The sequence below is a fragment of the Entelurus aequoreus genome, linkage group LG02, assembly GCF_033978785.1.
Source record: "Entelurus aequoreus isolate RoL-2023_Sb linkage group LG02, RoL_Eaeq_v1.1, whole genome shotgun sequence".
Taxonomy (NCBI): domain Eukaryota; kingdom Metazoa; phylum Chordata; class Actinopteri; order Syngnathiformes; family Syngnathidae; genus Entelurus; species Entelurus aequoreus.
Window position 1 is genome coordinate 66,383,927 of NC_084732.1, and position 27,930 is coordinate 66,411,856.

At 40.4% G+C, this 27,930-nt stretch overlaps 1 protein-coding gene across 1 annotated transcript in view; it reads left to right on the plus strand.

The window, feature by feature from the left end:
- The window catches only part of lgr4 (leucine-rich repeat containing G protein-coupled receptor 4), an 88,839-nt gene that overhangs the window by 25,316 nt on the left and 35,593 nt on the right, over nt 1–27,930 (plus strand). Inside the window, exons 2-3 of the mRNA XM_062030854.1 lie at nt 14,585–14,656; nt 27,507–27,578. Of these exons, the coding sequence (XP_061886838.1) occupies nt 14,585–14,656; nt 27,507–27,578 (144 nt within the window). The remainder of the gene's footprint in view (nt 1–14,584; nt 14,657–27,506; nt 27,579–27,930) is intronic.

Consider the following 27,930-nt stretch of genomic DNA (forward strand, 5'->3'; position numbering starts at 1 on the left):
GAAAAAGGGTTGAACGAGAGTTCCCGCCAGAATCCTCAAGGTGCTTTTGTTGACCAGAGAGGAAATTCTGTAGAGAAATCTCGTTCGTTGGTTAACCTTTTTGATTACCTTGGTTGCCATTTTATCACAGGAAAGGTTAGCCTCTAGAATGGAACCTAGGTAGGTGACCTCATCTTTCCTGGTGATGACACTGTCACCTACTTTTATGGTGAAGTGATTGACTCTCTTAAGTTTGATGTGGGACCCAAACAGGATGGATTCTGTTTTACCCAAGTGGATGGATAGCTTGTTGTCAGCGAGCCAGGTGCAAGTTCTACAGAGCTCAGCACTGAGGATTTTCTCCACCTGTGACTTGTCCTTGCCGGATACCAGCAGGGCAGAGTCATCCGCAAACAAAAACAATTCACAGTCACATGCCGATGACATGTCGTTTATGTATATTAGGAACAGTAAAGGTCCCAATATACTGCCTTGGGGGACTCCACAGCTCACCGAGAGGGGGGGGGACACGGTGCCGTTCACCTCTACCACCTGCTCCCTCCCCTCCAAGTAAGACTGCATCCAGCTCCAAGAGGTTTTGTTAAATCCGATTGCTCTGAGCTTATCCAACAGTATAGCGTGGTTAACGGTGTCAAAGGCCTTCTGAAGGTCCAGCATGACCATGCCGCAGTATTTGCCCGCGTCCACCTCATGTTTGATGTGGTCGGTCAGATAGAGAAGGCATGTGTCAGTGGAGTGGTTTGTTCTGAAGCCGGATTGGAATTTGTACATGAGTTTATTAGTGGCAAGGTAACTATCGACCTGTTCATAAACTATTTTCTCCATTACTTTCGAAATGGAGCTGAGAATAGAAACAGGTCGGTAGTTGCCAGGTTCCAATTTGCTTCCTTTTTTAAAGAGGGGAGTTACTCTTGCTATCTTAAAATCTTTTGGTACTTGGCCTTGTGTAATTGATAGGTTTATTATGTGCGTGATGATCGGGGCAATGATGGAGGCAGAGTCCCTGAGGAATCTGGAGGGAATATTATCAAGGCCGGTGGCCTTGTTAGGGTGGAGCGCGCTCAATTTTTTAAACACCTCATCAGCTGTGACCATTTCTAATTTGAAATCATTGTTGGATACTCCTAGCTTTCTGTAGAAGGCTTTAATGTGTTCTACACCAAAGCGACCAGAGTGGTGGGACAGCTTGTTGACAAGAGTTGCAGCTATGCTGGTGAAAAAGGCGTTAAGTCTGCTAGCTACCTCCATTTTGTCTGTAATGAGGGAGTCACCCTCCTTGATGCTGATGTTGGTGAGTCTTGTTTTAAGTTTCTGGCTGCAACCAGGAAGCTGGTTGTTGAGAATTTTCCAGAGCTCACGTGGCTTATTCGTGTTTTCCTCTATTTTGTCGTTAATGTAATTTTTTTTTAAGGATTTAGTCAGGTTGGTTGACTTATTTCTTAATTTATTGCATTGCTTTTTGAGAGTTGAAAGGAGTAATTTGAGGTTGATATTATTGGGTTGTTTATCTACTTCTGTTTTACATTTTTGGTATTCAGAGTATTTCCTGTCTCTGTCTTTTATGGCAGCTAATAGGTCCGGATTCATCCATGGTTCCGAGCGGGCTTTGATCCTGACTGTTTTCACGGGAGCCATGTCATTTAGTATCTTTAGGAACGCCGTTTTGAAGCGATCCCAAGCGACATCGACCAGGTTGCTCGCGAGCACAGGGGACCAGTCCCACTCATCTAATTTTAAATTGAAATTGTCATTGGAGTATTTTTTGAGGGATCTGGATTGGGCTGTTATGTGGCCATTGGCTTTAGGTTTAGCTATTTTACGGGTGCAGAAGGTTAGATAGTGGTCGCTAAGACCACAGATCATGACCCCACTATTTTTTATTTTAGGCCGGTCTGAAGTGAGAATGAGATCTATGGTTGATTGGGTGGAATCACACACCCTTGTGGGTAGCGCTATTAGCTGGGGAAGACCGTGCAGATTACAAAACTTGCTGAAGGATCTGAAGACAGGCGCATCTTTGCGTTGAATATCTGTGTTCAGATCCCCAGTTATAATTTTCTCCATGTTGTCTGTCCCCGCCAAGCATTCTTCCAAAGCCCCATAGAAATCACTCTGATTAGGGGGTCTATAAACAGTCCCTATTAGTACCGGCTTAGCATTTTTAAATTTGATTTCCGCCCACACAGATTCCAGGTTATTGTGGTTAAGATCAGTGCGAGTTATGTATTTAATATCCTGGTGAATATACATACAAACGCCCCCACCGTGTTTATTCCTATCATTTCTGATAACCGAAAAGTTTTGTATTTCTATCTCTGAGTCAGAAATACTTTGATCAAATTTGGTTTCCGAGAAACACAAGATTTTTACCTTCGTGTTGAGGAACATTTCTCTGATTTGGTCGAGTTTGGCTCCAGAGAGGCTGTTCACATTAAGGTGGATGATGTGTAGTCCACTGGAACCAAAAAGAGCATCAGAGTCCGCTGTGTTGTGGTACTGACCAGAAAAATTGTTGGTTATTATTGCTGTTGCAGTTGAAGAGCAAGGAGAGAGAGGAGAGAGAGGCATATTGATCGTCCTCCAGGTGAAGGGGGAGGGAGAGAAAGGGGGAGGGGAGGGAGAGGGAGGAGGAGGCCAGGTAGGGTTGCTGGGGGATGGGTTGGGTTTCCTTTTGGCGGGCTTTTTTGAAGACAAAGAGAAAGAGAATAACGAAAATGTTTGTGTAAAGGCGCCTCTAAATCCTGTGTATGGCGCGTCCTCGGCCGTCCGGGACCGGGGAGAGGTCTTGTGGACCCCCGCCATCTCGTGCAGTTCCCCGCAATCACCGATGTCTGGGTCGCCGTCCACCGCAGCCGCCGCGTCGTTCACCGCCGCTGAGTCGCTGCCTTCTCTGATGACTGGGTCGTCCTCCGCCGCCGCCGCCGAGCCTCCGACCGTGTCGATGAACGGGGCGAAGTCCTCCGCCGAGCCGCCGACCACAGGAGCACAGGTGAGCCTGAGCTGAGACGAGCCGGTAGCCGAGTTAGCTTCGATGGCGACGCTAGCAGTAGCATTGCTAGTCTTCGCCAGTCGGGACAACATTAACCGTGTTGTTGCAGGTCCAGGGTTGAGTTCAGTGTCTCCTGATAGTAGAAGTAATAGTAGTATTATTGACTTTCTGTCTATCCTTCCAGTCAGGGGCATGTTTCTTCTGCCTCGATGTGCAGACAAGCACGATGCTAACACGTTAGCTCCGAAGCCAAGGTGCTTCGCCGATATATTGTCGTGGAGATAAAAGTCACTGTGTATGTCCATTTCGCGTTCTCGACTCTCATTTTCAAGAGGGTAGAGTATCCGAGGAGGTTTAAAATATAAATCCGTAATCCACAGTAGAAAAAGGAGGAAGTGTGGGATAATCCGAGCAGTTGTTTGGATTCCCGATCGGGAGCGAAAGAGGGTGCGACCGCTCATCTCGGCGTCTCAGGTAGAAGTGTCGGTTGCACTTTATTCAAATAAGATGTGAATGCATTGGCCATTAATTGTTGTTAACTTGCTTGTTTGTATCCATAATTCATTGGCCATTAATTGTTGTTAATTTGCTTGTTTGTATCCATAATTCATTTATACCCAATTCCCTTACAATAAATAACAATAATATAGGAAACTTCACCTGCAGCGTCAAGTATCCACTATATTTTTCACAGTCACACTGCTTGATTTGTTTTGCTAAAAAGTTACTGAATCTATTTCAACTCACTGAATCGTTTCATATCGTATCGTTCTAAAAAAAAACTGTCCTGGACCCTGAACCACAAATATCGAATCAAATCATTGTTAAAACGAATTGTTTCTCTTCTAGTTCTTTGTTATAAAATAGCAACCTCAGACCCTGTTTGAGTCTCATACCTTCTGAGTTAAATATCCCAAATATAATTGTCTGAGTAAAGTTGCAGTGCTTGCTTTTGTTGGCAAATGTTTGACGGAAATACGCCAGCTACATTCAACACAACCACCACCCATTAATTATTATTTTAACTTGGAATTTTCACCTTACTGTGAGTCAGGAGTTTTGCAGTTTGTCACTGCCTGTTTAGAATGAGGTAATACTATGATACTTGAATTCAAGGTAATTGTAGTTTGATGCCAGAAACATGTGACATGGCCAACTGTATTCCTGTTGGTCCTTTTTTATAAGCAGGTCTGTTACTTGTGTTACTCATCCCCAACTTTAATAAATCCAAACAGCACATGGGATTGATATTTAGCAATGTGAGCTTATGCAACCATTTAAAATTGTCATCATTCATCACCGCTGCATTTTAAGTGTCCTCTTCAATCTGTCTAAGGCAGGACAGACCATGGACCTTGATGAGTAAAGCAGCCACAAACTAAGGGAGGGACAAAGTGTGATATAGTCTTGCAGGCCTCCCATACTCTTGCATTCTGCCCTGCATATGATTGAGAAAATTTGCAGCTAATATTTCGGAGCCTGTCCAGTGGACTACCAATGTTGGCAGAGCCACAAAACCGATGGAGTTCCAGAGTATGAGAAAATCATAAGTTTGCAGGTTGTTGTTGCAGCTCCACAGTATATAAGTAAATGGATAACTGGATGCATGTAGATGGAACATAAGCTAGCAGGAATGATGAGTGTTGTGTTATGGACACAGTGTGTAATGTCGTCGTGTGTATGCAAGTGTAGTTGGGACTGCAGAGGAGGGCAATATGATCCTTGGTGGAGTTCAGGGGCCCACACACAAGGTCCTAGAGAGATCTGGCAATGAAATTCAAGATTACCAATTTGAAAAGGATAGGAGGGTGCAGGGTGCTGCTTCATTTATAAATCCAGGATGTTTTTTCAGTCTTTATACTGTTTGTCATGTCTGAAGGTTTACTTTGAAGCAGGTTCTGCCTCATTTTGCCCTTTGTTTCTTTTAATGTGACATGCTTGTAAATTGTTTTGTCCGTTCCATTCTTAGATTTTTCTGGAAAAAAATCCTTTCATCAGCCATTTCCCATTAACATGTGTTGTGATATTAGCTTTTGTGTGGAAGCAAATCAAGTCTTGTGTGCATATTTTTCATGTTGCTACATGCTTATCTTGAAGCTGGATTGAACAGTGAAGATCCCTGGGGCTGAAGTGAAGTGAATCCTAAAACACATTGTGAAAAACAAATGAAAAAAAAAATAGATAGCACAGTATTGTTTGCTTTATTATTTTTGTGTTTACAATGTTTTGTTTCAATCAATCAATCAATTAATGTTTATTTATATAGCCCTAAATCACAAAAGTCTCAAAGGGCTGCACAAGCCACAACGACATCCTCGGCACAGAGCCCACACAAGGGACGTCGATGTGAATGACTATGAGAAACCTTGGGGAGGATCGCATATGTGGGTAACCCCACCCTCTAAGTACAGTCCCTAGTGGATCCAACATAACAGTGAGAGTCCAGTCCATAGTGGGGCCAGCAGGAGACCATCCCGAGCGGAGACAGGTCAGCAGCGCAGAGACGTCCCCAACCGATGCACCGGCGAGCGGTCCACCCCGGGTCCCAACTCTGGACAGCCAGCACCTCATCCATGGTCACCGGAACCGGAATAACCCGGCGAGGGGGCAGAGGAGAAAAGAAAACGGCAGATCAACTGGTCTAAAAAAGGGGGGTCTATTTAAAGGCTAGAGTATACAAATGAGTTTGAATAAAAAATTAGCTATTTTCTTGTTTAGAAATGCTGGTACATGTGCAAACATACACATAATGTTCAGGACCATGTTCTTGTGTTTAAAATATCTATTTTTTAAATATTAAACTGCCCATTGTCTTCTTCTGCTTTGAAGACCACTCTAAAGCTAATTCTGCTGCTTATGGAGGTCCTGCAACCATAGTTGACTGGTGACTATATTGTAATAAATAGAAAAAGAATAACCTATCAAGTCAAAAATGTGGCCTCTCACTTGCTTATACACGTACATTCATGTGATAAAGACAGGTTATATACGATAAGTTCATTAGTTATAGGCCTGCAGCTATCGATTATTTTAGTGATCAAGTACCCTATCAGTTAGTTTTTTCGAGCGATGTGTCCATCGATCAGCCACTGATCAGTATTGGCTTATTATTTTGAAAAAGTAGGTGATCGCCTTTGTCGATCAATGCCTTTCAATGCCGATTCCCTCTCGCTAATATTGTATTCATTTTAATCCTCCGGCTGACAAGCTAGCAGCTAATTGTCTATCTCCATACATAGTATAGTGCTGCTCTCCTAAGTTAATTATAATCGCCTTCAGTACACCAAATAAATTATGTTTCTTAATATCTTAGGTATCATTATCAAGTATTAGGACAAAGCTAAACATTTTACATATTGAGAGCAAGCACGAGCAGGCAAGCTAATAGCTTAGTAGACGCTAAATTAGCTAAAAACAAAATAAATAAATGCTTAGTAATCTTGGAAGTGTAGATGGAACTATGTTGCCGGTAAGTAAGCAGTTACTAACAGAACATATAAGTATAGTGTATTTATAAGAGTTAGAGAGAGGATGATATACAAACAACTGTTGGTGTGTCCACATTTTTGCAGTCAGTCCACAACACATAGGAGGGCGGTTCGATCTATAAATTTGTGTTGTCAATACCAAGGGTATTATAAGTATATGATCAATACTAGAATGATTAGATTCATATTTTTAGTTTCTTAAAATAGTTTTTAAAATAGTTTTTGGTGATGTTTACACATTCAAAGAAAAAATCTCTGGACACAGAAGCACTTTGAGGGCAAAAATGTTTTCAATGAGTAGATACATTTTGATTTTGTTTAGGTATTGTGTACTGTTGACTTTGTTTTGCTCAATTGTATGTAATAGAAAAGAAAGCCGATAAAGACTGGAAAAAAGGCCATTGCCGATGTATACTTCTCTTGGGATGGCTGTTGTGTCCTTGGGCAAGACATTTCACCCTTGCTTCTGATGAGTCGTGGTTGGCGCCTTACATGGCCATCAGTGTGTGAATGTGATGTATATTGTAAAGCGCTTTGGGTATTGTTTCAGGTATAGTAAAGTGTTATGTAAATACAGAATTCAAAACCATGTCAAAATGTCTAATATCGGCGCCGATAATCACCCTGGCAGACAATCGGTCAAACCGTAATTTAAAGTTCTCGCTACTTCATGGGATCTGGATTGAGTAATTTTTTTATTAGTTACACTTGTTAAAGGAACTGATGAATAATTGCCAGTCAGCCTCTTATTTAATTAATGGTATTTATTTATTTTTCAGCCTACTCTTTATACTAGTAAGGGTGTCATGTGCGTGGTGTGCCGCAGTCGTGGGAGTCATAGGTCACTAGACCTTCTGTGTCACGCCGGGGTGTCCAGTTACCCCATGTGACTAGCTACCCCCATCAGAATTTGTGACTGCATGTAACCCTTAGCGGCCATTTCCGTGCTGTTGTGTGGGGTGTACTGTATAAACGGCCCAGGTGACTAGCCCTATTGAATATTCATTTTTTTTGCATTCATTAAATGATGTCCCTCTTACGTGAAATAATGTCCCTCATAAATAAGCAATTGAGTGTGAGTGCGATGGATTTTGACTGCAACCGTCAAACTTGACAAACTGAATCGTCCCGTCTTTAGAAACAAAAGTATGCATTCTGTATTGAGCTGTCAAGGGACGCACTTTGTCTCGTATTTTTATTAAGTAAGTGGCCAACAGAGCCGATTATTTTGTATTCATGTTCCGGGACTGGTTTTAAAGTTAGAGAAAAAATGTAAATCGTGACGTCACACGCCAGTTTAGACACAGCAGTTCCGCTACGGCAGCTAACAACACAGGCATTTCTCAGTACAGCAGATAACTAAAGTAAGTGTTTAAAAGTTAAAATACAAGTGTTTTGCTGTCTATGGTTGCAATAAGCGCGATAGTGAGCGTGTTTGTTTCGTCACTCAGTGCAGTTAAATAAAGTGCATTTTTGTGCATGATGTCACACAAGATATTTCAACAACTGTCAAATAAAAATGAGTGGCATAATAGGAAATCAAATAGTGATTCGCTATGTGGTAGGTTCCTGTGGACGTTATCACCTTCTGTTGATTTTTTTTTTCATACGGTGTTGATCTGGAAATAGTTGCTTGGGCATTTTGTTGGTGTGGCACCGGCCAGAGATGTTGACATGCAGAGTTTCAAGAACTCTTCATTCTCTAGCGGGTGACTTTTCAAATATGCTACATTAGCAGTGGTGCTACTTTTTGTAGCAACGCTTTTGCCACATAAATGTTCAACATATTTCCGCTTGAAGCCAAACCACCGCCAGACGATGGACCCCGTGCTGTTTTTCTTGGGAATTAATTCTTCCTTCATTTGTTACAAGATTCGCACCTTCTCTCTCTCGTATCACTACCCGCACTGCACCGTTAGCATTACAGCTAACGTTACCATGTCGCTAGCTCTCTGCTTCTTACACACATGACGTGTGTAAGAAGGTGCGCTTGATTTACGTCTCTGTGAGAAGGAGAGACAAGAAAGAGTGGGAAACGCATGCAGTGTAATGCCCGCAGCTAAAAGCAACTGCGTGAGAACGTATACTCAAATATCACAATATAGTCATTTTCTATATCGCACAGAGACAAAACCGTGATATATCGAGTATATCGATATATCGCCCAGCCCTATTTCAAAGCTTACCAAGTTTTTTGCTACTTCTTTGCTTCCGTTTTAGGCTATTTACTGTCCTTGTTTTGATTTGCCAATAAAGAAAACAACGCTCATTCAACGAATATGAATTCAAAGTACAAGTAGAGTGGGAAAACAAAGTTTACTTTATATGCTAAATTGTGTTTCATTGTATCCATTAAACCATTTCCAATTGTATTTACAATCCGCAAACGATGTGAATACGGTCTAAACAACAGAAAATGCCACAAATTCAGTCAGCCATTTTGAATATTCCATCCAATACCTTCGGCTATTTCCGGAGATTGACCTCACTGGAGAAACACTTCTGCATTCTGACCATATTATCAGATCAGTAATACTGGAAATATGCAACAATTAGAAAGACATGTAGAAAGAGATGTTGTCTATCAATCACAATCCCTATTAAAGACATGAATACATATGTTTTTATTTTTTATGCATTCTAATTCATAAACAATAAAAAAAGGCAGCTAAAAATGGAGTCAATGGGGGCTCTCTATTTTGCCCACAAAACTTTCGAATTAACCATCCAAAACCTGCAAACAATACTCTTTATACATATCGTGACCTGAATATTAACCAAATATTAGTAATGTTGTTATTTTAAACTCTAACACAGACAAGGTGTTTTTAGCATTGATAACCGAGAGCCAACTATAGTTTATGCTGCACTGAATTTAAGGAGAGACTTTAATGTACCGTATTTTCCGCACTATAAGGCACACAGGATTATGAGGCACACCTTCAATAAATGGCTTATTTTAAAACTTTGTTTATATATAAGGTGCACCACATTATAAGGCGCACCGCATTGTAAGGTGCATAGAATAGACGCTACAGTAGAGGCTGGGGTTACGTTATGCATCCTATAGTTGCGAGACCTGTTGTGGCTCAATATTTGTCCATTGATTGATTGATTGAAACTTTTATTAGTACCGGTAGATTGCACAGTGAAGTACATATTCCGTACAATTGACCACTAAATGGTAACACCCGAATAAGTTTTTCAACTTGTTTAAGTCGGGGTCCACTTAAATTGATTCATGATACAGATATATACTATCAAATACTATCAAATATATACTAACATCATAATACAGTCATCACACAAGGTAATCAGAGTATATATATTGAATTATTTACATTATTTACATTATTTACAATCCGGGGTGTGGGATATGGAGGGGGGGGGGGTTAGGTTTGGTTGGTATCAACACTTCAGTCAACAATCAGCATCAACAATTGCATCATCAGAGAAACAGTGTAGGACTGACTTGGTAGGATATGTATAGCAAGTAGTGGACATAGAGAGAGAGATCAGAAAGTATAAGAAAAAGTGTAAGAAAAAGTGTATACATTTGATTGTTTGATTGTTTACATTTGATTATTTATAATCCGAAGAGGTTTTATGTGGAAGGGAGGGTGTTAGTTTAGGGTTGTAGTTGCCTGGAGGTGTTCTTTTAGTGCGGTTTTGAAGGACGATAGAGATGCCCTTTCTTTTACACCTGTTGGGAGTGCATTCCATATTGATGTGGCATTGAAAGAGAATGAGTTAAGACCTTTGTTAGTTCGGAGTCTGGGTTTAACGTGGTTAGTGGAGCTCCCCCTGGTGTTGTGGTTATGGCGGTCATTTACGTTAAGGAAGTAGTTTGACATGTACTTCGGTATCAGGGAGGTGTAGCGGATTTTATAGACTAGGCTACGTGCAAGTTGTTTTACTCTGTCCTCCACCCCGAGCCAGCCCACTTTGGAGAAGTGGGTAGGAGTGAGGTGTGATCTGGGGTGGAGGTCTTGAAGTAATCTGACTAGCTTGTTCTGGGATGTTTGGAGTCTAGATTTGAGGGATTTGGAGGTGCTAGGGTACCAGGAGGTGCATGCGTAATCGAAAAAGCGTTGAACGAGAGTTCCCGCTAGAATCTTCATGGTGCTTTTGTTGACCAGAGAGGAGATTCTGTAGAGAAATCTTGTTCGTTGGTTGACCTTTTTGATTACCTTGGTTGCCATTTTATCACAGGAAAGATTAGCCTCTAGAATGGAACCTAGTTAGGTGACCTCATCCTTCCTTGTGATAACAATGTCACCCACTTTTATAGTGAAGTCATTGACTTTCTTAAGGTTGATGTGGGACCCAAATAGGATGGATTCCGTTTTACCAAAGTGTATTGATAGCTTGTTGTCAGCAAGCCAGGTGCAAATTCTACAGAGTTCAGCACAGAGGATTTTCTCCACCTGTGACTTGTCCTTGCCGGATACCAGCAAGGCAGAGTCATCCGCAAACAGGAACAATTCACAGTCGCACGCTGATGACAAGTCGTGTATGTATATTAGGAACAGTAAAGGCCCTAATATACTGCCTTGGGGGACTCCACAGCTTACTGAGAGGGGGGGGGGGACACGGTGCCGTTTACCTCTACCACCTGTTTCCTCCCCTCCAAGTAAGATTGCATCCAGCTCGATGAGGTTTTATCCAATCCGATTGCTCTGAGTTTATCTAACACTAAAACGTGGTTAACGGTGTCATATGCCTTCTGAAGGTCCAGCATGACCATTCCGCAGTATTTGCCCGCGTCCACCTCATGTTTGATGTGGTCGGTCAGATAGAGAAGGCATGTGTCAGTGGAGTGGTTAGTTCTGAAGCCGGATTGGAATTTGTACATGAGTTTATTAGTGGCAAGGTAATTATCGACCCGTTCATAAACTATTTTTTCCATTACTTTCGAAATGGAACTGATAATAGAAACAGGTCGGTAGTTACCAGGTTCCAATTTGCTTCCTTTTTTAAAGAGGGGAGTTACTCTTGCTATCTTAAAATCTTTTGGTACTTGGCCTTGAGAAATTGAGAGGTTTATTATGTGCGTGATGATAGGGGCAATGGTGGAGGCAGAGTCCCTGAGGAATCTGGAGGGGATATTGTCAAGGCCGATGGCCTTGTTTTGGTGGAGCGCGCTCAATTTTTTAAGTACCTCATCAGCTGAGACCATTTCTAATTTGAAATCGTTGTTGGATACTCCTAGCTTTCTGTAGAAGGCTTTAATGTGTTCTATACCAAAGCGACCAGAGTGGTGGGACAGCCTGTTGACTAGAGTTGCGGCTATGCTGGTGAAAAATGTGTTAAGTCTGCTTACTACCTCCATTTTGTCTGTAATGAGGGAGTCACCCTCCTTGATGTTGATGTTGGTGAGTCTGGTTTTTAGTTTCTGGCTGCAACCGGGAAGGTGGTTGTTGAGGATTTTCCAGAGCTCACATGGTTTATTTGTGTTTTCCTCTATTTTGTCGGTAATGTAATTTTTTTTAAAGGATTTAGTCAGGTTCGTTGTCTTATTTCTTAATTTATTGCATTGCTTTATGAGTGTTGAAAGGAGGGATTTGAGGTTGTTATTATTGGGTTGTTTATCTACTTCGGTTTTGCACTTTTGGTATTCTGAGTATTTTCTGTCTCTGTCTTTTATGGCAGCTAATAAGTCCGGATTCATCCATGGTTCAGAGCGGGCTTTGATCCTGACTGTTTTCACGGGAGCCATGTCGTTTAGTATCATTAGTAACGCTGTTTTGAAGCGATCCCAAGCATCATCGACCAGGTTGCTCGCGAGCACAGGGGACCAGTCCCACTCACCTAATTTTAGGTTGAAATTATCACTGTAGTATTTTTTAAGGGATCTGGATTGTTATGTGGCCGTTGGCTTTGCGTTTAGCTATTTTGTGGGTGCAGAAGGTTAGATAGTGGTCGCTAAGACCACAGATCATGACCCCACAATTTTTTATTTTAGGCCGGTCTGAAGTGAGAATGAGATCTATGGTTGATTGGGTGGAATCACACACCCTTGTAGGTAGTGTTATTAGCTGGGAAAGACCGTGTAGATTACAAAACCTTCTGTAGAATCTGAAGACAGGTGCATCTCTGCGTTGAATATCTGTGTTCAGATCCCCAGTTAGAATTTTCTCCACGTTGTCCACCCCAGCCAAGCACTCCTCGAGAGCCTCATAGAAGTCACACTGATTAGGGGGTCTATATACAGTCCCTATTAGTACTGGATTCGCGTTTTTAAATTTGATTTCAGCCCACACAGATTCAAGGGCATTGTGGTTGAGATCAGTGTGAGTTATGTATGTAATATCCTGGTGAATATACATACAAACACCCCCACCATGTTTATTCCTATCCTTTCTGATAACCAAAAAGTTTTCTATCTCTATCTCTGAGTCAGAAACACTTTGATCTAATTTCGTTTCAGAGAAACACAGTATTTTTACCTTCTTGTTGAGGAACATTTCTCTGATTTGGTCGAGTTTGGTTCCAGAGAGGCTGTTCACATTAAGGTGGATGATGTGTAGCCCACTGGAACCAAAAAGAGCATCAGAGTCCGCTGTATAGTGGTAATGTCCAGAAAAAGGAGGGATGGCCATGTTGGTTGTTGTTGAAGATGAAGGGCAGTCCAGTTCTCTGTTTTGATGTAGAGGCTTGTGGGAGGGGGAGGAGGGGGAGAGAGGCCTGTTGTTCGACAGCCAGGTGAAGGGGGAGGCGGAGGGGCGGAGTTGGAGAGGGGGGGCCAGGTAGGGTGGGCGGGGGTGGGTTTTTTTTTCGCGGGTTTTGGAGAGCGGCGGAGTTGGAGAGGGGGGGGTTGTGGATTTGGTGGGCTTAGGTGTACCTGCGAACAAAGACCAGGATTTGATGAAGAGGCCCCTGAATCCTGTATAGGCCATGGGTCCAGGCGCCGCGTCCCCGACCGTCAGGGACCTGCGCCTGGACCGTCTCTGCTGCAGACCGGGGTGTTGATGTCGACAGTCACCTTGTTGTCCGTCGTCGCGCTGTTCGCCGCCGGACCGCTGTCTTCACCGGTGTCTGGGTCGTCATCCTCCGCCGCCGGTCCGCCGATCGCTTCGATGAACAGGGTGCAGTCCTCCCTCGAGTCGCCGACCGCTGGAGCAGGGGTGAGCTCGGGTTGAGATGAGCAAAAAGAGGCTGGCGTAGGTGGAGAGCTAATGTTTTTAGCATAGCTCCAATGAGGTCCCGTAGCTAAGTTAGCTACAATGGCGTCGTTAGCAGCAGCATTGCTAGGCTTCGCCAGGCGGGACAGCATTAACCGTGTGGTTACAGGTCCGGGGATTGGTTCGACGTCTCCTGATAGTAGAAGTAATAGTAGTATTGTTGATCTTCTGTCTATCCTTCCAGTCAGGGGCTTATTTCTTCTGTTTCGATCTGCAGTTAAGCACGATGCTATCACGTTAGCTCCGTAGCTAAAGTGCTTCGCCGATGTATTGTCGATGAAATAAAAGTCAGAGTGATTGTCCGTTTCGCGTTCACGACTCTCATTTTCAAGAGGGTAAAGTATCCGAGGTGGTTTAAGATACAAATCCGTGATCCACAATAAAAAAGGACAAAGTGTGGAATCAAACGACCGCTACCGTGGGAGGGAAAAAAGATGCAACTGCTCCCCATGACGACTACCTGCTGCCATATATAAGGCGCACCGGATTATAAGGCGCACTGTCAGCTTTTGAGAAAATTGGAGGTTTTTAGGTGCGCCGTATAGTGCGGAAAATACGGTAATTACAAAATGAAACTGAAGATGGCAGTAATGCAACATATATGGATGCTGCTGTAAAACTGTAAAGAAGAAGAATCTTACCCAGCACAGCAGCATTGAGCCAGCGATGTCTTGTTTGCTGCTGTTTCTACTACTGATGCATCGTGTCTCGGCTCATCAAAATTAATCTAGATTTTATATCATGCCTCATTTGAATAATAGGAGGATTTAGCCATGAATCTAGAAGTTGTTCATCTGTGACATTCAATTTATACCTGGAGATGGAGACAGACACACTAAAACAGAAGACAATGTCAGCAGCAACTTTTTTTTTTAACCCCAAAACAGGTTTACTTGTAATTTGTTTTTGTTTCTTCTCCACAGAGATCTGAGCATGAACAACATCACTGAGCTTCCAGCAAATGTTTTCAAGAACTTTCCCTATCTGGAGGAGTTGTGAGTACATGTCTTCCTTTCTTTCATTAGTGATATATTGACACAGTACAATGTTGACATGAGGGCTGGGCTTTATGGTATGGACCTGCTTATTTGAGTTGGTACTGCAACACGTACGGGCATTCCATGTCCTCCTTTACTGGGAAAGATAAGCACACTAAAAATGTGCAATTCAGTAAATGAACACAACCAGGTGAAAATGTTAGCGAATAAACAATATGTCGAAAAAATTGTACTCGAAAAATAAAGCTTGAACAATGAGGTCATTAATCATTCTGTGAAGATTACTAGGGGTTTTTTGTGTAGCAAACATCTCCTCCCGTTAGTGTTTACCAAATGTTAGAATACCCTTCACTGTGGCCCTGTATTGTAGGGAGTTGGAGATAGTATCAGTCTAACTGAGATCAGGTATCATGCTGCCTAGAGAATGCTAAATGACCAGCGAGTAAGTGAGCTCCAGTGATTCCTGATTCTGGTCGTAGCACATATGCTTTTTTAGCGCTCTTGGATCTTTCAGCAGTCTAGTCCTAGTCCTCTTCTTTTCCACCCACCACTTTAATTGTCTTTGTTAAAAGGGTTTACATTTCCTCATATGATATAAGGCCCTTTTCCACCAAAATTCCAGGAACTCTTGGTTCCTGGCAGAGGTGGGACCAAGTCATTGCTTTGCAAGTCACAAGTAAGTCTCAAGTCTTTGCCCTCAAGTCTCGAGTCAAGTCCCGAGTCAAGACAGGCAAGTCCCGAGTCAAGTCCAAAGTCAAGACTGGAAAGTCTCAAGTCAAGTCACAAGTCCTGCATTTTGAGTTTCGAGTCCTTTCAAGTCCTTTTAACCACAGACTAATATTTTTACACAGATTGTGTATGCTTTTAAACCGCTGTATTTATTTATTAAAGCAAGTGCATTTGAAATAGCAGGAAAAAAAATAGTACTGACATTGCAATTCATAATAGCACTATTAACCAGTCATTTTAATAGTTTAAACAATTTTAAACATTTAACTCATTCCTTTACAGAATAAACACATTTGCAAAAACAAGTGCAACTGTACTTATTTGTACAAAAGTGTTAACATTGTATTTCCATGGCATATTGCATTGTAACTAGTTCTACATCAGTTTCTATTCTGTTCTTACCTTATCTCATTGATCTCATCTCATACTGTATGTGTGTTGATGTGTGCGTACACATGAAAAACATAACAAATACATGAACATAACAATGAACAGAGTTGTACTTTTTAGATGTCAGGGCCCTATGCAATATGTACACATATTCTTAATATAGTATACATTTTAACTGACCTTTATTTGACTATGTTTGTCTTTTTGTAGGTGGCTAAAATATGCTGTGCTGCTGACCGCCGTCTAACGTTATGTTACTGTGTGTGATACATTGACTAACGTAACATTATATGTAGGTACCTCATGCAACCCTGCTTAAAAAAATCACTTGACAAAAAGTATGAATAAGGTGGCAAACTGCAGTGGACGCAACATATTCCTGTGTTTGAAATGATGTTATAACCACAGACATCTTGTAAGTACACGCAGTATTGGTTGCTGTGACGCGAGCAAATTGCATCTTGAAGTGGTGATGAGGAGCCGGCGAGCAGCCTAAACTGACAGTTGACAGGTAGAAAACAAAGATGCCGGGCTGGTGTTCAGCGTTTTCCTGCTCAAATGAGCGGACTGTTGAAAATAGGAATCGGGGGATTACTTTTCACAAGTAAGATTTAACATTAATGTACTATTGGTTGTATTTTATGAAAATAACATTACCACAGAGTTGAGAAGGAGCAAAGATCTTCAATATTTGTATGTGAAAATCACAAATAAATCTTCTGGGGGAGGATGACGCCCCTACAGGGGTTTGGTTTACAAACTTTCAGCCCCACCTAAAACAAAATTCACCAGCCGCCATTGATTATAATGCATTCTCATTTTAGGCAAAATATAAGACAATACTTTCTTAACAGTATAATTGTAAACAGGAATAAGTCTTCAAGTAACAATATTCAAATACTAACATTGTTGGGTAAAACAGAATTTGGTTTTATTCTGAATCCAGTGAAACAGATTGGTGGTTTTAGCTGATATAAAGAGTTTCAGGTGTTTATATATGTTTAAGTATTTGGCAGACGCTTTTATCCAAAGCGACATACATAAAAAATACATATATAACAATCACTGTAAACATTATCATTTAAGGGAAGAATGTAATACAAAATATCAATACAAAGTGTCAAGGCAGAATAAACTCTCTGCTGCTGCAGCAACAGAGATACAGTCTATAAGATATATAGATATCTAATGTATTCATACATTGTTTATGTAGGATATACGCATGTATATATAACGTAATCATATTGTTTCTTCAACTTAAAAATAGCTCATCGTTTTTTTCCCCCTTCTCTGGGTTTATATTCCCAGTTTTGATCTCGGACGTCTGGTCACTTATAGCATATAAGAATATTATATTACTGTTAAGCAAACTATGAATAATAAAACATGTGTCCGTTATCATAGCTACACGTATGACAAAAAAGCGCGTGAAAATGAGTGGTATTCAGTGAGGTAAAATGAATTAAATGCGCTGACAGTTCATTGCTCCTGCCAAATGAATTGCACTGAGTGGAGCGGATCACCACTCCAAGATGGCGGCCCCGCGTCTCGTCTGCGCCAGTAGGCAGTAGCGCTCGATGCTGCGTCTACTTATAAGATGTCTATGGTTATGACGTTAGCAGTGAGTTTACAGCCTCACTGATTTAACTACACAGCAAATAAAAGTCATGTTACTTAGCCAATAAACGTTAGCTTACATTCAAAACTTACCCTTCTTTGTGCAACTTCAAATGTCGAACGAAGTTGGAAGTTGTTGCGTCTTCGTCTGTAATATTCGAACTGCATGATTTGCATACGGCAATTCGTTTTTTGTAGACCAAGTCGTAGTTTTTATACCCGAACGAAACCAACTTTGGTATAAATCTTTATCACTGGTGCGTTGTTTGACAACTCTTGTTCATTTGTTGTCCTGCAATTTGATTGGCTGAATGCTGTGTGATGAAAACAATGTAGATCTAATTTGATTGGCTGTTGTACTGAGAGCACACACACTGACACGCAGCACACACGCTGATAGACAGACACGTACAAAATGAAAGATACGGAGCGCTCCCAAATAACTTTTTAAGCTTTAGGTTTTGGGGAAAGTAGCAAGTCATGTCAAGTCAAAAGGCTCAAGTCCAAGTGAAGTCACAAGTCATTGATGTTAAAGTCTAAGTCGAGTTGCAAGTCTCTTTACATTTTGTCAAGTCGAGTCTAAAGTCATCAAATTCATGACTCGAGTCTGACTCGAGTCCAAGTCATGTGACTCGAGTCCACACCTCTGGTTCCTGGAACCTCTAGTTCCAGTAGAAGTGTATGGTTTGTGTTTCCACCGCATTTCACAATTCAGGGTTGTTCATACAAAACAGGCTGATGACGTATAGTGGAGTGGTTTAGTATATTTTTACACTGATACCATGTAAATAAACAGACAATATTAGGTCAGAGTTATTCTACTAAAAACTAAATGAAATACAAAGTAATAATATACAAAACAATCTGACTTAAAAAAATAAAAGTGTATCGAGTTGTCCATAAAAGGTCAGGCCTTTGTCCGCAATATCCAACAGTCAGATAGTCGTTTTCTCAGTAAATGATGAATTAATGAGGGTCAGGCGATTCCTTTTTATCTATTTCAGTTGTAAATAACAATATAAAAATAATAAATGTCCGCGTTTAATTCACGCTGAAACACGAAAACATCAGCTTTAGCATTAGGTTGTTAGCATTAGCATTCTGTTCACTCGGGTCAAGGCTAATAATTACATAACTGCAGAGTTTCCCATAAACTGCCAAGATACCTGTGGTGGTGGGGGCGTGGCTACGGGCGTGGTTATGGGCGTGGTCACCATGACATCATCGAGTAATTTGCATAATTTACTTCAATGATATGACTTTCTCTAAAAAGGCTAAAAAAATTTATACTTACTAATTAATAATAACAGTTTTGTTTTAAACTTCCATCCATCCATTTTACAATATAATTACAACACTTTATGTACATATTTATATACAGATTTGAACAATAAGTTATTCACTGAAATATATTTATTAATTGTGGTTCTTACAAAAAATATATCTTATAAAAATATAAAAGCTAAAATGTCTCTTAAAGCTCTGCCCCTTTAATTGATGCATACTAAATAATTTAACTTTAGCCTACTACTACAACCATATTATTTACCAACAACATAAAGTGAAACCGAGGCACAGGTGTCTTACCACAGTCAGTAACAAATAAACAGAAAACAGTAGTGGTGGTAGATAGACACAAAACTTCATCAAACATCTGATCCAATGAACAAAGAGCTCCAAAATCTTGATCCTACACTTCTCTTTTGTAAAGTAAATCTGAACAGCCGATATGGGCATCTACATCAACTATATGATTTGCCTGAGAAGCTGGACAGGACAAAAAAAATAAATAATAATAATATTTTTTTTGTGGCGGCCTTAATTCTTTCGTGGCGGGCCGCCACAAATAAATAAATGTGTGGGAAACACTGAACTGGAGTGTCAATGACTACTTTTACAACCTGTAATATAGTAAATAGTTAATATTTGATGGTATTTACCTTTGTTCCACTTGTGTACTGCCTCCTTTATTTCACATTTATCCAACAGAGTCTGAGTAGAATGCAGAAGAGGTCGCTGCTTCAAGTCCGGCTTCATACTAATCTGTAAATACATTTTAAAAGAATCCATCCACTTCTCGTAGCTCCGCGTATCAAAATGAAGTTTGTAATAAAATTATAAACAACAATATACTGCATTGAGTTTAAAGACTGCGGCTGAGTGTAAACACTGCAAGATAGTTCCACTTATCAGCGTTCTTTAGCACAGTGGTCCCCAACCTTTTTGTAGCTGCGGACCGGTCAACGCTAGAAAATTTGTCCCGCGGACCGGCGCGGACGGGGGGGCTGTTTATTTATTTTTTTGTCATGAAAAAATTTAAATAATAAACGTGAATCCACTGTGTACTCATATGGACCTTTATTAGCACATTGCGCCAACAACATAACATGAGTATAATTTTAATTTTAATTTTATTTTTTTGTCATTTGCCGTCATTTGCGATCTCCAGCAGTTGATCTTCTTGCACAGACATGCTGGATTCATCTGCTTTGTTGACAAATGGGTCGCAGATCCATTCCTTGGCAGTTTGTGGGTCTTTTGAAGTTGAGAAGTAGCGCTCAAACTCTTTTAAAAGCACAGACAGGTGATCGTGCAGCAGCTTGGTGAATGAAGGTGCAGGCTCAGTCTCACGCAAAATCCCCGCCAATGTTTGAAACGTGTCCAATATGCCTCTGTTCACACGCCGTGCCCACAAATCCAGTTAGATTTTAAATGCAGCTACTTTATCTGCCAATTTAAATACAGTCGTCATTTTTCCCTGAAGTGACGGATTGAGTTCATTGAGCAAGCTGAATATGTCGCATCTGTAAGCCAGTTTTGCGACCCATTCCTCGTCACTGAAATGTTCTGCCAGCGGTGACTTCTTTTCTGAGAGAAATCTTTGCAGTGGCTCTCGTAATTCAAATACTCTGGCCAGTGATTTCCCACGGGATAACCATCTTATTTCTGTGTATAAGAGAAGGCGTCTGTGCGCCACGTCCATCTCCTCACAAAGCTGCTCAAACAGGCGCGAGTTAAGTGCGTGTGCTTTGATGTGGTTAATAACTTTAAGGACATAAAACAGAAATAACTAATTATTTCTTGTTCTTATTTGTAAAAGCTTAGTTTTTTTCAATTTTGGCAACTCCTTATTACACTGGATCAAGACGCTATATAATAAAACTAGCTGTAGAATGATCAATAATGGATACATCTCAGGGACACTACCTCTATTAAGAGGTCTAAAACAAGGGTGCCCTTTGTCTCCATACTTATTTATTATTGCTATGGAAATATTGGCGATTAAAGTTAGATTGAGTGGACCAGCAGCACGCACAATCATGTGTGCTTACAGACTGTATCCCTGCAGACTGTATTGATATATATTGACATGTGAATGAGTGTAAATGGGGAGGGAGGTTTTTTTGGGTTGGTGCACTAATTGTAAGTGTATCTTGTGTTTTTTATGTTGATTTAATAAAAAAAATTAAAACAAATAAATAAAAAATCATTAAAAATTCTTCTGCGGCCCAGTACCAATCTAGGGCCGCGGCCCGGTGGTTGGGGACCACTGCTTTAGCACACAGATGCCAACACAAATTCCTGCAAATCGAAAGTTCCTTCCGTTCTTCTTTCTCTCCGTTGTTAAGTATTTAGTTAAATATAAATACACAAGAAATAGGAAATTAACAAGTCGTCTAGCGTTCCATGATGGCGGTTGTGTGTTTGAAAAATAAGTTTTAGAAATGCTCCAAACTGTGTTCAACCAATCAGTGTTCGACAGCACAGCCCGCCCCACATAAGGTTCCGGGAAACTTCCAAAAGTCCCAAATAGCTGGCAAGAACTCCAAAAGATTCCTGAAGAACTAAATCCACCCGGGTAGTTTTTGGTGGAAACACGGGGGGTAAATGAGAAAGTTCCTGTAAAAGTTCCTGCGGTGGAAAAGGGCCTTTAGAAAAACAATTGAACAAAATGATTTCTATGACCACAAAATAGCCCAGACCTCTCCTGTCATAATTTATTACCTTAAATGTTCACAACTGTTACGATATTGACGATTTACGATATAAATTAATTGTAATTGCATGCATGGAAAAATGCACAATCTTTTGAGAATTTTTGGAGTTTTAAAGTCTTTGATAATGCATGTCGACGACACTTATTAGCTGTGTCCTGCAAATATGACAGCGATAAGCAAACAGGCATCCTCAACACAAAGTAGCGTCCTTGCTAGCGAGCTAGTAGCTCCCTTCACAGTGCAGCTTCTAAACCACTAATCCTCGCCTCTGTGGCGCTAAATAAACTGCTTTGCTTACAGGTATCGTTAGCACTGGGGGACTAAAGTACAAGGAATAGCTAAACATGCTATGTGACACACTGTAGGAGGATACTAAAAAGCATAGCTAACTGCTGAGCTAGAGCTCCTAAATGTAAACTCGGTGGGTGGATCGGTACAAATATCGACAGTAACTATACCAAGTACAGTATCAGTATATGGTCGATTCTATTGTCATTAAATCTATATTTTTGTTAATCACAAAATAGTTTTGTTTACTAACTTAGGAAATAAGAGCTAGTAGTTTTTTTTGCAGTTGCAGTATTGACCTATTTATTAAAAGGGAATAGTGAAATAACTGTAATGTAAATTAATTTTGTTATACCACCATCCTGTGTTTTTGTCTGCTTTAAGTTGTTATGAAAAATGTAATCATTTAATGATCCTTTTAAATGTGAACATCTGTAGTGCCATTTCTGGCCCTGTACCTACTTTGTATTGGATGGCTTCATACCCAAATTTGAAGTATCACCCAAAACTTATGAAGAAGCCAAAATCACTCAAGAAAAAATGCTTAATACACTTTAACACAAGTGTAGGACAATCGGTATTACAGAAAGAAGTAACCAGTTATGAACAGTAAATTAGCAATCAGGTTAATAGTTTTGATAAAATAATTCAACTAGAAATTACGAAATATGTTACCGCATACAGCAGCAGTTTAATTAGAAGCCTTTGCAACCCATATTGAAACAATTCTATTATCATTTACATGCCAAATAAAACATTGTGATCGCCTGTCCCTAAACTGTTCTTAATTGTCTTGAGAAAATTATGTCTTGATTGACATGACTTAATTTTTCCGCCTGTTTATTCAACCTTTGTATTGGACAAATCTCAAGGCTTTTCTCTATGAACATTTGTGGAGGGCCTCTTTTCATGAGAGCTGCTGCAATGTCAGTGAACCAGATCAGCGGTCTTGAGTGCTCACAGAATTGACAGAAAAAAAGATCAGGGAGGAAAAAGAAGGTGCACCATGCCAGACCGGAATTGACACCAGGAAAGAATATTCATTCGTGCCTAGTCACGCTTTGCTGTGTTCTATTCTGTCTTGCCAAATGTTCAAACTGAACAGATATGATGAGTATGCCTGATCTCCTTCAGTGTGTGTGCTTTTTTTTTACATTAGAAAGTAACCTGCAACTTTATAAAGGTGGTTTTCTTTCAACCTTTCTCATTGGGTATTGCCACAGCAAGTCATTTGCAATATATTTGTTAGTTACATTGTATGCCATTCCTCCAAGTCCAGTGCGTGTGACCCCTGGGAACATGCTATTTTGTCGTACTAGAATATGATGAAGCGTATGTAGCACTTTGCTTTACTGTAACCTACGGTTGGAGATGAGGAAAGACCAGTGTGTTGTTTCCTTTAATGTTAATGAGCTTACAATGTCATGCAGAGGTATACTTAACTTTAATTTTATAGACAAGTTATACAAACCCCGTTTCCATATGAGTTGGGAAATTGTGTTAGATGTAAATATAAACGGAATACAATGATTTGTAAATCATTTTCAACCCATATTCAGTTGAATATGCTACAAAGACAACATATTTGATGTTCAAACTGATGAACATTTTTTTTTGCAAATAATCATTAACTTTAGAATTTGATGCCAGCAACACGTGACAAAGAAGTTGGGAAAGGTGGCAATAAATACTGATAAAGTTGAGGAATGCTCATCAAACACTTATTTGGAACATCCCACGAGTGAACAGGCAAATTGGGAACAGGTGGGTAGATTTCATGAAATGCTCAGTCATTCACAAACAAGGATGGGGCGAGGGTCACCACTTTGTCAAGAAGTGCGTGAGCAAATTGTTGAACAGTTCAAGAAAAACCTTTCTCAACCAGCTATTTCAAGGAATTTAGGGATTTCACCATGTACGGTCCGTAATATCATCAAAGGGTTCAGAGAATCTGGAGAAATCACTGCACGTAAGCAGCTAAGCCTGTGACCTTCGATCCCTCAGGCTGTACTGCATCAACAAGGGACATCAGTGTGTAAAGGATATCACCACATGGGCTGAGGAACACTTCAGAAACCCACTGTCAGTAACTACAGTTGGTCGCTACATCTGTAAGTGCAAGTTAAAACTCTCCTATGCAAGGCGAAAACCCTCGCTGGGCCTGAGCTCATCTAAGATGGACTGATACAAAGTGGAAAAGTGTTCTGTGGTCTGACGAGTCCACATTTCAAATTGTTTTTGGAAACTGTGGACATCGTCTGCTCCGGACCAAAGAGGAAAAGAACCATCCAGATTGTTATAGGCGCAAAGTTGAAAAGCCAGCATCTGTGATGGTATGGGGGTGTATTAGTGCCCAAGACGTGGGTAACTTACACATCTGAGAAGGCGCCATTCATGCTGAAAAGTACATACAGGTTTTGGAGCAACATATGTTGCCATCCAAGCAACATTACCATGGACGCCCCTGCTTATTTCAGCAAGACAATGCCAAGCCACGTGTTACATCAACGTGGCTTCATAGTAAACGAGTGTGGGTACTAGACTGGCCTGCCTGTAGTCCAGACCTGTCTCCCATTGAAAATGTGTGGCGCATTATGAAGCCTAAAATACCACAACGGAGACCCCCGGACTGTTGAACAACTTAAGCTTTACATCAAGCAAGAATGGAAAAGAATTCCACCTGAGACGCTTAAAAAATGTGTCTCCTCAGTTCCCAAACGTTTACTGAGTGTTGCTAAAAGGAAAGGCCATGTAACACAGTGGTGAACATGCCCTTTCCCAACTACTTTGGCACGTGTTGCAGCCATGAAATTCTAAGTTAATTATTATTTGCAAAAAAAAAAAAAGTTTAAGTTTGAACATCAAATATCTTGTCTTTGTAGTGCATTCGATTTGAATATGGGTTGAAAAGGATTTGCAAATCATTGTATTCTGTTTATATTTACATCTAACACAATTTCCCAACTCATATAGAAACTGGGTTTGTATTATTTATGGTCACAGTGAAGAGTGGGGGTATTTTCTTCTTCCTAGGGGGGTCGTAACAGAAAATATTTGAGAAGCACTGCGTTACCCCCTCCTATTTAATGCATGCTAAACCTTAAGTAAACGTATATAAAAGTCTCCGCTATTTTGCCCATAAAATCCGATAAATAACAATTAAAAAAGTGCCAACAAAACTCTATTTACATTTCGTGACTCGAATATTAACCAAGTATTAGTGATATTGTTATTATAAGCGCTAACGTTGACAAACATTTATAGCAGCGACGTGACCACTTCCGTGTGTTCCTATGTTTACATCATCGAGTGGTCTGCTGTTTCCTCGCTTTCCTGTTCCCTGTAAGTTTATTGTAGATCACAAGTCATGCCTCCCATCTGAACAGTAGATGGCTGAGGATACAATCTGACAAGTTGGGATGCTTTGAGAGCTATTTACGACCTGGAACTGGTGAAAACGACATGGAAAGCGCTTGTTCCTCCCGGTTTTTTGCAAGGAATATGAGGCATTTTAAATATAAATGGGAATATATGAACATCCTAGCAGTTGGCAGCCTAATGACAGCATACTTTGTACGGTAAGTGATGTTTTATTATGTTTGTTGCCTCTCATAAAGTATGCAGTGAGCAGAAATCAGTGATGAAAAAAACGGAAAAAAAAACGTGATGCGTTTTTTAAATTAATGCTAATGTATGTTTAAAATGATCAAAATACGTAAATATTAAATGTTATTGTGAATGTGCCCGTTACTACATTACATACATCATCCATCGTCATGTCTTTCATAATGATTGTGAACGATAGGCAAAATTCCAAATAGCACCTCTGAAGCGCCATCAGGTTGGATGAGAAGTGTTCATTTTTATCCAGGATGTCTTTGTCCATTACTGCATTCATTTTTCTCCAGTATCCTGACTAGTCTCCCAGTTCCTGCTGCTGAAAAACACCATCCTTCACTGTAGGGTTGGTATTGGTGCCTGGTTTCCTCCAAACATGATGACTGGCATTCACACCAAAGAGTTCAAGCTTTGTCTCATTAGACCAGAGAATCTAGTTTCTCATGGTCTAAGAGTCTTTCAGGTACATTTTGGCAAACTTTTTAATAAGAAATGGCTTCCGTCTGGCCACTCTACCATGCAGGCCTGATTGGTGGTTTGCTGCAGAGATGGTTGTCCTTCTGGAAGATTCTTCTCTCTCCATAGAGAAATGCTGTAGCTCTGACAGAGTCACCATAGGGTTCTTGATCACCTCCCTGATTAGACTAAAATGAATGCAGCAATGTACAGAGACATCCTGGAGGAAAACCAACGCTTCCCATCCAATCTAATGGAGCTTTAAAGGTGCCGCAAAGAGGAATAGGTGAAACTGCCCAAAGAGAGGTGTGCCAAGATTGTGGCATCGTATTCAAAAAGACTTGAGGCTGTAATTGCTGCCAAAGGTGCATCAAAAAAGTATTGAACAAAGTCTGTGAATACTAATGTGATTTTGTTTTTTTATACATTTGCATTAAAAAAAACAAAAAAAAACATTTTGTAATAAGGCTGTAGCGTAAAAAAAATGTGGAAAAAGTGAAGTGCTGTAAATACCTTCCGAATGCACTTTAGATTATGGTGGGGTGAAATATTTTATAATTCCAAAACGTTTCTTGTTTTTTTGATGGGTACATCTCTCTCTTGACTGTTCTGAAATTCTTTCTATGCCAATGTCATATTAGATTAATACTGCCAAGAATTGTGCAAGCGGAGGTATTGCTTGTTTGTTGGCCTTCACTTACATCACACTGTTCTCCTGGTCAAAAACTAGTTGAGGCTCACTCAGCTGCGCCATTACAGCCAGTAGGCTTACTGCCTGAATTCATGCTTTTCATATTTTCTTAATTAGCCATCCTGCAAACCTTCATAGACACACTAAATACAAAATGTTTCCTCTTTTGCCCTCATATTGTTTCCTTTGTTATTATAAGTTACTGTTATCTCAATCACTGTTTATTTCAGTTTAAGAAAAGATCAGTCCACTGTAAGAATACACTTTTCTTCTGACTGGGAAGTAGAGATGTACCAAGAAAGTAGGAAAGATAAACTAATATGAATGCAATTTGCATTAAAGTCAATCATGTCTGGAAGGAAATCTTACTTTTACTGTTCCTTTCCTCTGGTACGTGAAAGGCATGTGGTCCTCTAACAGAGTCAGCCTTAGTTCTTGGGCTCACACCCAGCAGCTCTTGTTGCAGGGTTTTTTAGTCTGGTCAGACTCATATTGCTGGGTGATAAATCTGTCGCTAATCTCTCAGGCCTGATAGTATACTTGGACTCTGTGTCCTTGTCAGTCTTTTTTCATGCTTATTCACACAAATACTTTTCTGAACAATTTCTATTTACAACAGGAAAGGGAGGTGTCCCCACAAACCTTTATGGGTTAACTGAGGATAAGTTACAAATGTTACAGAGAACATGCGTATGAATGGGTCTATTCACATACTGAGCTTTTACCTAAGACGTGTATATATATATATGGGCCAGTCTCTAAAACAAACAACACATACTGATGGGGGGAGGCAGAGAAAGCAATTTAGACAGGCGATATGTGGAAAGTAGTTCTAATCTCTTATGGGTGACGGACAATGTGCCAACAGCCTTGACAGATATGTCTTTGACACTCATGTCCCATTTTCAGCTTGAATTATTTAAACCTCATATAAAGTGCTGAATAAACTTTTTTTTTTAAGTTTTCTTAGCTTTTTTCTCAGAAGTATACAGTTGTTTGTCTGTTTACCACAAAAGAGTCTCACAATTCTTTCAAACTTCCCTTTTTCTTCTTCACCTAGGAGACTTGCAGGGAATGACTTGTCCCTCATCCACCCTGAAGCCCTGTCTGGACTGAATCAGCTCAAAGTCCTGTAAGCGTACACCCTCCTTGCCACCACCACTGTCAACACTCTCATATAGACACACACACACACACACACACACACACACACACACACACACAGACACACGCACACACACACACACTGTGACAGTGTGAAGTTTTCCACCCACGGGGGTGTTGGAAAAGTAAATATTTCACTAAGTTGTTGTGTAACATTGTGGCGCTGTTAGTATATCACCAAAACATTAATTCATTCTCACTTGGAATTCTCACTTTTACATAGTGTATTGCCAACACACCTTGTGTAAAAATGTGTTCTGCATACTTCACATTTGGCTGCGTATAGATATGCTTTTACGTTTTGAAAGGCACACAATGCT